This window comes from Watersipora subatra, chromosome 9, assembly GCF_963576615.1.
Source record: "Watersipora subatra chromosome 9, tzWatSuba1.1, whole genome shotgun sequence".
NCBI classification, from domain to species: Eukaryota; Metazoa; Bryozoa; class Gymnolaemata; order Cheilostomatida; family Watersiporidae; genus Watersipora; species Watersipora subatra.
Genome location: NC_088716.1, coordinates 31258111 through 31270583, shown reverse-complemented (window position 1 = coordinate 31270583; position 12473 = coordinate 31258111). Strand labels below are relative to the sequence as shown.

Here is a 12473-nt window from a genome sequence, read left to right as displayed (position 1 = left end):
ATGATGAGCCTTTTGGTCCGCTATGATGGTCGAAAAATGCTGTAGAAGTTGTTCGCGCCATATGGCGGGAATTGTAAGTCACATGATCAGATAATGTTAGTTTCAGTTCAAGTTTGATCTATCGCAAATAACAGATACGCTTTCTCGTATTAAACCTGTTAATTTCAATTCGTCATAATCTCTAACGCGCCACATCGTGTTTGTGCAGCTGCCAAGCTGAGAAGCACCTATTTTTTTTAGCCAAGAGCAGAGAAAAGACCAGACCTTCACCGGGCGTGGAGCAACTGGGTGAAGCTGGATGTGACAAACTTTATTTATTCGCCTGCTTACTCTTACCTTTGTTTTCGCCATTTCAAAGACGACATGTTTTCTAACCTGTTTGCATACTCCACATGCCACCAAAGCACGAGAGTAATTTATTTTATGAACCACTTATATTAGTAGTAGTAACTCGGGTTATTTTCTAGTATTCTCCTAATACTACTGTATTAATCTGTATTTAGTATTACAATATTAATGTCATTTAACTGTAATATGATATTATTAGTATTTTATCTTTTTAATTACGCGTATTATTCTTATTATAATAACAAAACTAATTCATACTGCATATCTATATGTAAAACGTAATATATTTATCTATAATTGATAAAATAATGTTATAAGTTTCACGATTAATTTCGCCAAATTTCTTAACCCCACTCACTTATAGATATGTGATATAAAATAGTTATTGTCATTTTCTGGTATCATCGTTAATAGCATATTAGTATTATTAGATGATTATTATTAGTATTAGATGATGAAGAGTTTGTGCCAACCACTGAAGACTGGGAAGAGTTTGAGCGCTATGTTGGCCAGCGTCAAACACTCTCCAATTACATGTAAGGTAGAGCTGAACTTAACCAAACTTGACAAAATATAAAGAATATTCATAGAGTTATTACTCACATTTTTATGTTTACAATATCATGGATTCTGATAAGGTTTTGTAAAATCTGAGTCATGATTGCATGGCTATATATTTATTCTTTTTCTGATCAAGTAAATATGATATAATAACAGGAAATGATGTTGTACAAATCTCATTGCAAGTCAACTATTGTGTTGTGATTTCAGACCCTAATCTTCCTTCAAAGAGGAGAAAATAATAGTAAGTGTGACAGCACTATTTCACTGCCACGCCTGCGTCCTCCCCTGCTCTTTCACGATGGTGCGAGAAGGCGGATGAATAGAGTTCAAGGTTACATCTGCTTCCTGTCACCAATCGTACACTTGGGAAACAACTGCCAGGGTGAACAGAGCTCACGTCATCAACCCCCTGCTGGCAGCTGCATCACTCTTTTCTGGCAGATGCCTTACACAGGACCTCTGTTTTCTGTCGCTCCTGAACATCGCGATACCAAGCCACAGCGTTTGCCTCTACCAACAAAAAGAACACTTACATGGTGTGAGTGTTAATATTTACCCATAAACTTGGAAAATTTGAGTAAAAGCTAGGCACACTAATTGAATAACGACATTTAGAAACAATTTTTTTCTTGAAATGAAAATATGTCACCCTTCAAGCGAAATATATTATAATTTGAAATTCTGATTCTTCATCATAATATAACACAAAAAGGAGGAAGAGGATTATACATTCTTAGACTAATGATAATGATACAAATTAATCTTGTATACTGAAGTTTTACAATATTTTACAGTGTATTGCTGAGCAGTACACCCTGCATAACGAGGGACTGATGGCAGCAATCGATTGGGAGCTTGATTTGGCAGGTGACAGTAGATGTGATAGTCCGGGGCATTGCGCACTATACGGGGCCTACACTATGATGGATCAGAGCTGCGGTTTAATAGTCAGCAGCCATCTTGTCAAGGAAAAACTTTGACAGTTTTTACTTCAAAGCCTGACAGAAACTAAAATTTTTTAGTAGTTATTAATACATAAACATGAAGTTGCTGATCTAGCTAAATAATTCATTCAAATAACGTGAAAGTGATTGTTGGTCGTAACTTTTTTACTTTGCAGTCAGCGGAGACCACCAGCTCTAACGCCATGGAGCTGGAAGGCTTCAAGCGATGCCAGTCCGATCTAATTTCCCATGGCCTGAGAGTGAGGTCCATTACAACGGATGTTGTTACAAAGGTTGTGTGCATACCGCAAGCTTGTGTTTTGGCTTATGCCGCAAATTCGTCGCAGTGAGCGACGGCCTCTACCTGCCTGCTTGGTATCTAAGATTCGGGCTCTTTTCCCACCAACGGATGATGAAGAAGAGTTTGCAAACTTGCAAACAAGATTTGCGGCGTAAACCAAAACACAAGATTGCGGTATGCACACAACCTTGTCCGAGCATTTGGCGATGGCTCTCCAAATGGGGATAGATTATCTACCAAAACAATTATTGAAAAACAATAACTGCTGATCATCAAAATAATCTCGATCTTTATATAATAAAATCATAAAACTAATACACTCTCTACTGTAGTAAGTGTACAAACCAAATATAACAATTCTCCTTGTGTTCCACGAGTTCAGAATATGTGTGTTCAACCGATGCATTAAATGTGTAACACAAGAATTGTAGATAATGCATGACACATTAGCATAGCTTTGGTGTTATTGGCATTTAATGAAAATCCAACTCACTATGATATCGCAGGTAATTGTTCCACCCCAACTCAAGGGGTGCAGGCGCCACAAGTTCGTCCACACCAGGATGCATACACAGGCATTCATGCTCCCCGCGGTCATGGAGACGATGCGCAAACTCAGCATCATATAAGCACAAAAATTCAAGAAGATATGGCATGTCTTGACAGCGCTTGCAGACACACCACTCTATAGCCGGTGGTATTAGCTTCTAAAGAAATGAACAGATATGTCTATGCAACCATAGCTAATACATCAGGTCGATGTTATCCAACAGTATATCAGTGCAGCACTAGATTTAAATATTAAAATTGTTAATGTTGTCATTCGAGAAAAATCTGTAATTATTTTTTCGCAATATGAAGCGATAATTATCATCATTAAAATCATATACATGTATATAATAATATTCGTTCCATCACTCTCAAGCTAAAACTATTACTACTAGCTAGTTTGGCACATAAGAGCTGGCTAGTGGCGGTGCTTACTTGCTGGGAGGTTTGATTCTGTTGAGGATCTTCTTCAGATAGAGTGTCAGGCTCGAAACGCCAGGGTCTTAACTCTTCAGAATTTGACATTTTTTATGATCGCAACTCGAACATGTACACGTATGTTGAATAGTCGGACGAAATGGCCAAGCTGAAACTGTAAAGTAACGAGCATCTATATTTGATACGGGGTCTTAGGTAAAACCCGAAGTGTTTGTCATAAACTATTGCTACGATAAGTTTGATATTGAGCTTTGTATTGGCCTTTCAATTCACGCGAGAACATCACGTGACAAGACAATAACCAAAATCCGCGGATACGTCATCGAAATCACGAAGTTCCAATCTTTGGCGGCTTTTTGTTTTTGAGCTTTTAAGAGCTTTTAATCACATTTCCACATATTTGGCACCTACCACACAACAGAGTAAGAAATGGCGGATCTTTCGATACCAAATAACTGTAATGTGAATTTTGTTGCAAGTCAACCTTTAACTACAATCAAACTTTCTGCAGTCAGAGGATGATGTTCTCTGGTGTTTTTCTGACTCAACTAGTTAAATGCCCTGCTTTGCCCATTAAATAAAAAAAGCCTTTTGGACAGAAAATCTTATTTTATTTAACATATACACCATTTACTATTCTAACTTTTAAACTATTTATCACGAGGAAAAGTGTTTTTTGTGCAGTTCAAATAAATTAAGAGAAAAAAAGACTAGCGGTTTTCAAACTTTTTAAAACTGTGATTACAAATTTTATATCATGCAAGAAGTGTTTTTTTGAAATAAATTATGAGAAAAAATGAAACTGTAAAGGCGTTTAAATGTAAACATGCAATCATTAGCATGTGATGGCTAATTGTAGTCTGTTTTGCAACGATTACAATTAAAAACTATTTGGTATACGATTATATGATTTTAGTTTGTTTCAGTGTTGGCATCATAAGGCGAAAATATTATATAGACGTATAGAGTGGATTAAAAACCCATATTAATTACCTCATGCAATCACTGAATCAAATGAAATGAAATCATCAAAATAATCATCTTTAAAGATAGTAACAAAACATCATGTCAACTCTAGTAAATATAGTTACCTACATTAACTTTAGTGCATTTTGTAGGTATGATCTGCAAAATAATGTAACATTACAATGTACTTTTGTGCAGAGCTCTTACCTTCAAGACAGACATGTAACATGAATGCTGCATCTAACTTGTATGAATTTAGCTTAATAAAAACATACATGTACTTGAAGGGAACTTTAGTATGCATTTTAAGTAAACTTTCAACTAAAATTTTATTACTCATCCGTTGGCAAACCTGTTTTCACCATAACGGATGACGCTAAACTCAGATATAATCGCAAAACTTTAATTTCGACATAAATTATTATTAATATAGTTTATCGGAAAACCAATTAGCCCTAGTATGGCGAAGACAAAAAACAATCGTGTTTCATAGAGTTGATAGAGTTTCAATTAATAGGATGAAAGGATGTATACACCCATTTAAAAAAGGGTGTATAAAGAATATAGTATGAGCTATGAATCGTAAGACTTGCCTTCGTCGACTCACAGACGTCAACAGACAGTCGACAACAAACTTTGAGATTCATATATATATAAATTAGCAAGTAATGGGCAGACGAAGTACATGTATGATTTGTTACAATGACAAAAAAATTGATGCTGATACAATTAAAATGAAGTAATAAAACAAAATATATACCACGAATATGCTGATTTAATAATAACAAAAAGTACATAGAAGTGTGTGTATAAAAATAAGTTACCGTTGCTACAGACGCTATTCATCCAAATTTGTATACCATGATACTGGTACCTCTCGGTAGTTCATACTGGCATAAACATAAAAATGAGATATTAAAATTCAGTACTTCAGTGAAGCGGGCGAGGGTACTTTGTCTGACCAAATCGAGAGAGAATGTATAAGCAATTTCTAATCGAGAAAGGCTAACAGAACATTTTTTAGTTGTTTGATTTCTATCAAACGGCACTATTGAAAATTGCAAATTAAGAAAAATGAATATTGGAATTCTAAATGGCTTTTAAAATAGTTTCAAACGATTAATAAATGCAAAAGGTAATATTAATTTATAGTGAAATGTACGTATTTAGCTTTAATCACGATAAGGATACTGTAGATGAGCTAAATAAGATAAAAATGGCAAAGCTTTGTGGTTAGGTTCCTTTGTTTGCATACTCGCACTTGCAATCATCGCGAGTTCAATGCCAGTATAGCAGCGATTTTTCATTGCTAGATTTAATCACTATAGCTGGACACAGCGACAACAAAAAACATAAGACCAACAAAGATTTTGCGTTAAACATATAAATTTCGCAAGCTCATAAAATCCAATAATTTTATTTCTCAACAACTCGTTGAAACAAATACTGCAGAAAAACACTATTACCAACAAAATAAATTACACAAAATCCAAATTTTTTTACCTCTGTTGTATTCTCAAGATTATAACACCTACTGATGTTTCTTTCTTTCGTGATAGAAGAAAGTGAAGGCCGCAACAAATTATACTTATAAGCAAACCTTGGATTCTGTGAGTTCCAGTGCTCGTTCAAGTTCTGAGACTGTGGAGCTGTAATTTTCAACAGTCTTCTTGTGATCCAACTTAAGTTTTGAGATCTGCATACACATGTATATATATTTATATATAATTTATATAATCTGCATTAAATAAATAGTAAGAATACTAGAATAGTGAAAAACACAGTGTTGTTAGTTTCATAACAAACCATCAGGTAAATTACACGGAAATACAATGCAAAATTCATGTGTAAAAATAAAAAATTTGACAAACAATAAAGATAACGTCCAAACAGAAATGGTGAGCATAAGTCTCTAACTAGCAGTTTGTGCACTTAAGTTAACGAACCCACCTCTATATCTGCCATTTTGTTGCTTGCTTCATTTTCCATAATGGCACTCTTTAACTTTTCTTTGAGGCCATCCAATTTCTTGCTAAAAAACAAAACTCGACAGTAAAAACCGTGAGCGATGCTCATCAAAAATATACTGAATATGTGTACAAATAGGCCACAATTAAAGATGAAAAAAGATGGTAGCAATCTTACTGTGCAGTGTCTAATAAATCTTTTTTAGCTGTCAAGTCCTGTTCAGTACACTTCAATGCGTCAGCCATCGTAGTATTTACAGACTCTAAGGAATTATATTTTTCCTGCGAAAGGGAGACATTATCAACACATAATATTAATAAAATAGCTTAAAATGGAGATAAAAATTTTAGGCTTTTGAGATTTGAGCAGGAATTATGTTATACATTCAAACACCTGTTTTAGGTATACACTGGGAATACTTACAATACAATTCTCACAGAATCAGCATACTGTCAAACACAAAAACATTTTGTAAACTGTATCACTCTAAATATCACTCAAAACAAATCACTGTATCACTGTATCACTGATAATAGATTCAACAATTTTATATTTAAGTTAGCATATATAGACTATGTTTTTAGCAAGCATTACAATTTACTTCTAGTTTTTGTTGGCTGGTCTGAAGATCTTCTTTGTCAGCTAAAAGCTCCTCCTTTGCTAGTTTTAGACTCTGTATTTCATTGTTTCTCTCAGCAAGCTGGTGTTGAAGGCCTGCCTAAAAAGAAATTAAAAATTATTTAATTAAAAACATACTTTGCAAACAAACTCACAAATACAGCTCATACCTTTAGCTCATCGGCATTAGCTTGTGATACAGCAAGAGCAGCAGAAGAATCTTTCAGAGATTTTTTTGCTTCTTTAAGTTGTTCTTGACATGTCATCAAATCATGTTCTAGGTTTCCCTATAAATAAATTTTTTATGTGCTGAAGAGAATACTTTTTAGAGTATGACAACTACATAAAAAGAGAACTAAAGGTGGAGTTTATGTTTGTCAATATAGTCATATGTCAAATTAGTTTTACATGTTCATATTTAGGACTACATAGAATGGCCACACCGTGTGAACAAGCATATTGCAGTATTTGAGCATACACCAACATTGGAGAATTATGAATGTGGAGTACACGTGCATATTGGACATGCACGGAGTGAGGAAAATAAATTAAGCAACCCCTCTGCATTTAATTCCAACATGTATCTTTTCTAAGACATTTGCTGTTAACTGAATAGGGTGGTCAGCTTAGTCACAAGCTGAATTAGGTTTGTAGCTTTGACCAGGTATAAGTGGAAAAGGCATCATAACCAGCACACTACCAGATTAGCAATGCAAAATTCTCCAGACGTTTAAAATGGCTCAATAGCTACCAATATTCAGACTGCATCCTATTCATAACTCATGCTTTACCATTTGATTGAAGTTGTCACCGAGATTATGCTTCACTAGATTATGTCGAATATGTAAACTATAATTTCATTCCACTGCAACGTTTCAAACTTCGTGACCATTGAAGGTCATGTTATTGGAATTTTAAAGCTAATCTAAATACATCTTAATATTTGCCTGTAAGTAAATATATTTCATAAAATCATAATCTAGTTCATTTTGCATTGCTGTTACTTGAACAGATCATTTTAATGAGCTAATAACATCTATAATCCATGCTTTTTGCTACTGTGAGATGGCTGTCTATATGTGCTCCCATTTTTAATGGCAAGTTAAAATACAGACTCACTCAGCGAAAATGTCCAATTATACCTGTAGTTCATTTGCTTAAACGAGTTTATATAGAGACTGCAGAGAATTACATTACTTTTTGAGTATGATATTTTGGTTCACAACAACTTTGTCTCCAAGCAAAGTTTTCAAGAATAGATGAGGAAGATACATGTATATATGCCCATTCAACAATTGAATGTGAAGCTGGAGCTGTACAGTTGGGCCATACACAAACTATGTTGCAAATAAATTTTTAGAGCAGCAAGCTAGATTAATGCAAACGACTTAGCTTATTAAAGCTTTGGGACCCAGCTTACTAAAGCTTTGGGACACAACTAACACATGTAAAGAATCAAATATAGAGAATACATTGAGGGTGCTTTCAGAATCCATACGAATGGGATAGACATTTGGAGTTTGCATTCTCATCACATTGCTCTCACAGTTTTAATAGAAATATGGTGGTTTTTTCGAGAATTGATTAGGATATACGATGAAACTTGATAACCAAGTCAGGTAGGAACCATTGATTGCAAATAAGTGCATGTGTGGCAATATAGCAGAAGCTGTGATCTAAGTTCTTTATAAATATTCTTGTTTTTAAACAACATTAACCGAATGCCTGTCTTATAACAAACTTGTTTCATGCTAGTTTACAATTTTTAGAATAACCTTTGATTTTATTTCATGATCAGAACTTTATCTAGTAGATGCCAGTTTGTTTGCTCCCTGATCAAAGAAGTTAATTCACCACTATTGGGTGACATGTTGGGTGGATAACAGGCACAAAAAGCCTCATTTCGCTAAAAAATAACTTGACAGAGGAAGTTGCTGCCTGACTTTTGTTCCCAGGAAGTCACAGCTAATGCAATGCACTCAAAGGAAAAGGGCCAATGCTGAAGAGGTACAAACTGACTGCCCGACCAAATCCCACAAACAGTTTGCCATTGAACAAAACTTTGCGAAAGAACAAATGCCTCAAGGAAAAGTTAACGCAGATGGTACCCAGCATGCATAAAGCTCAGTCAAAAGGCCAATATATCAGGAGAGGCAAAAAAACTCATTCAAAACAACATTGTACAGCTAAACATGTTGAATGATGGAAGAGTCAAGAATATGGTTGCTATGCTTGCTCGAGCAGGCATGGCCATGAGATGGCTACTCTAGGAAATTATTACTTGTTGATAGTCAAAGAGAAAATTGATGAAGCGAATTGCTGTAACCTAAAATTAACAGGAGTTGTCATGATAACGTGTTTATGACCTTGATCTTGGAGCACACACTGTAAATTTTTCAAAGCTTTGGCTGAGGGTTATAAAACTTTGCAAGCCAAAAATTGAGAAAGAACAAAGCTCACATAAATCATAATTTTAAAGGTTATTCTTTGGATTAAGCTTACTCCAAAAATACACCAAAATGGTATTTCATTGAGAGGGTGTACCCTGTATTTACTAGTGATGCCCAAAATGAGATTCATGTCTCAATTTTTCGAGAATGCTTTAGTCAGGACATGATCTCATCTCGTCGAGATCTGGTCTAAACAACATATCAAGACACCGCAATAGTTATCTTCTCTCAGTCGGACAACTCCATGTTTATTATGTATCTGCGTGAAAAATACCACTTCAAACCAGAACTAATTTTTAACCTGGATGAAACTGAAATCACAACAGTGCAAAACCTTGAAAAAAATATTAGCAGCTAAAGGCAAAAAGCAAGTTGGGATGATCTTATTGGCGGAGAGAGATTCTTTGGTCACCATGTGCAATGCAGTGAAAACGACAGGATATGCATTACCTCCAGTATTCATCATTCCTCGAGTAAATTTCAAAGATCATGTTTGAAAAACGCAGCTAAACCCAAGCTCTTTGGGTTTGGCTGCCGCACTCTCTCTCTCTCTCTTTCTCTGGTTAGATGTCTGCTGAACTGTTTGCAAAGGCATTGCAGCGCTTCATGAAACATAAATGTTTCTTCTGAGAAACGCGCATTACCTTTGATGGACAACCACAGCAGTCATATCTTTGGAAATTAAAAACAATCGCTAGAGATGCTGGGCTGAGCATACTTACGTTCTAACCTTACTGTTCCCAACATCTCTAGCCATTGGATGTTTCAGCCCATGGACCATTTAAGGAGTTCTACAAAGTTGTAGTTAGCAACTGGATGACTTAAAATGTTGGGAAGGCAGTGACTACATGTGAGATGACCGAGTTGACCAGTTTTGCCCACAACAAGGCAATGTCAAAAGATAACATTGCAAGTGACTTTCGAGCTACAGGATCTTCCTGACGAATGTTGACACATTTTTACAGAGAACTGTTTTCTACCATCTTTGCCACTTCTTGACACTTGAAACACATTGACACTTGAGTCAACTTTTGAAGTCCAAGCGCATTTGACTACCCAAAAAAGCAACCAACAAGCACTCCTCGTCGTGAAAAAAGTTGATCTAGTGCAACTAAAATGTTGACAGCAGCACCATCAGCTGAAACAACTCTGGAAAGAGGCACCAACATCTGTGACACCCTGTAGTCTCCTCCAGCAAAGAGACCATTATATAACAGAAAACGAAAGAGAGTGCAAGTCTCGGATTAGTCTGATGTACAGTATATGTTGACGATACTGTTCCACTGGATGATGAGCCAGATAATGAAAGAGATATGGATGTGTTGTGTCTTCAACCAAAGTTGATACACCAGTAGAGCCTAATATTATTGGGAAAGAGAAAATATGTCCTTGCAAAGTTTGATGGAAAGCGTTGATCAGTCTGCTATGCTGTTAAGGTGATGAAAGTAACTGAGTGTGAATTCCGTCTAGATTTTTATAAACATCTATACGCTTTAAACAAAAAATCTTTATTACGAGCTGTTGAAGGTATTTTTAGCTTTGGTGTCAAAATCCCATTCAAAGGAAAAGCTGCTAAGTGTTCTGGATGTTTGGTGGCCTTTGAAGAAAGGATCATGCAATACCTGTATCCAAGCACCTTTTCTACAAGCTTCTGTTCCTTGCTAGCTGGTTGTTTGAATGTTGACCTTTTACTTTTCAGTTTGTATTTTTGATAGCCAATAAAACAAAATCTTAGATATATTCTACATACAAGTAATCAAATTTGTCACACGACGCTGACTTAACGCCAATTTGAAAACAGTTCAGAAAAAACTGGCTAATATGTTCCTATAATTTTGATGCAGACCAGTATTGTTCAAACATTTTACAGCAGTGATGTTGTGAAAGGGCATTTCTTATCAGCTCATGCTCCCTTCAGTTGGACTTAAAATAAGTTCTTTAGATAGATGTACATTTAGCAACCGTGCCTGGTTCACCTTACTACACCAACGTGGCGTAATGCTTACCTCTACTTTGTTACAAGATCTAAAATGCTACGAAAATTATGCGAAAATAAAATAAAGTAGTGTCGGCTTTTTGAAATACCAAAATCTATGTTATTTTATATTTTTAGCCCAATATCTTTTAAATTGTTCAAACTAACGAGCATTGAAAAAACATGGTTCATATTGGCCCCCTCTCTCCTATTAGGATATTCTACAAATTCAAAAATGTTGATGGGCTAAATTACAAACTTAGAGTTTATAAAATAACAATGTACATAGAGACATATAGAAATTTCTAAAAATGACGATCAATTATCATATCACGTTATATCGATAAGCTAGCTTACCTTTGACTGTTCCAGTAAAGCTATGCAGGATTCCTTTTCTCCAACCTTTTCATCATATTCAACTAAAACATGCAGACAAAACAAAACTTTTACCAGTTCAAATGATTATAAGTTTAATATTGGATAATTTATATTTGACTAGTTGTGCTAGCTGGCATTGCGGGAGTATTAAAAATCAGCTAATGAACAATGAGAGGTATTGAGAGTTGCCTGCCACTTGCTATTAGCCTGGCACATTGCCAATGGTAATTTGAGTAAGCTTACTAATAAGAGCTACCCCTATCCATGACGTTAAGACATCACTTTGCGTCGTGACCTAAAGCGTTAGAGTATTTGCTCCCATAGCGACATATATTGCCCAGCGAATCTACCAAGCTCGTGTGGCTAAATAGGTAGGGTGTCAGACTGGCTCATGGGAGGTTCAGATATCAAATCTTCTGTGATAGGATTCCATAATCCACAATTTTTGTAGCTATAGCTGGACATATACAACAACGACAAACTTTGAGAAATATATATACTGTATATAGATTAAATGATAGCATAAAAAAAGGTTTAAATTCATATCCCTTTTTGAGTCTCACCTATGTCTGCAGAAAGCTTTTTGCATTTAGAGACTTCGTCTTGGAGCTTAATTGATGTAGCTTGCAACCTGTAAGAAACATATTCCTTATCAGAAAAGGTTTATCAAGTGATTTCAAGCAGTAAACTTATTTAAAAAATTCCAACCTTGTGCACTAGGTTATGCCAACAGCCTGAAACCAACTAAGAGCCTTTGTAAACATAACAAATACAACCTTGTAAATATCTGACAACAGACATTAGAATAATATATAGCTCACTAACTCTTCCAATGTTTGAGAAAGCTCTTCCCTCACAGCTCTCAAAGTTTGCTGGCTCTCCTGCTCAGCTCTAGCATTGCTAGCAATTATTGCATTAAGTTTCTCTTGTAGAGCAAACAATTCATCATTTTTTGTTAGTGACAGCTCATCCAT

The 12473-nt window shown here is 35.4% G+C and overlaps 1 protein-coding gene across 1 annotated transcript in view; it reads right to left on the bottom strand.

The window, feature by feature from the left end:
• LOC137404976 (paramyosin-like) overlaps positions 1–12473 on the bottom strand; it is a 16624-nt gene extending 4151 nt beyond the window's left edge. Inside the window, exons 1-8 of the mRNA XM_068091204.1 lie at positions 12325–12473; positions 12063–12130; positions 11479–11540; positions 6867–6983; positions 6680–6796; positions 6256–6359; positions 6061–6142; positions 5711–5806 (exon numbers count right to left, since the gene is read on the bottom strand). Coding sequence (XP_067947305.1) covers positions 5711–5806; positions 6061–6142; positions 6256–6359; positions 6680–6796; positions 6867–6983; positions 11479–11540; positions 12063–12130; positions 12325–12473 — 795 coding nt within the window. The remainder of the gene's footprint in view (positions 1–5710; positions 5807–6060; positions 6143–6255; positions 6360–6679; positions 6797–6866; positions 6984–11478; positions 11541–12062; positions 12131–12324) is intronic.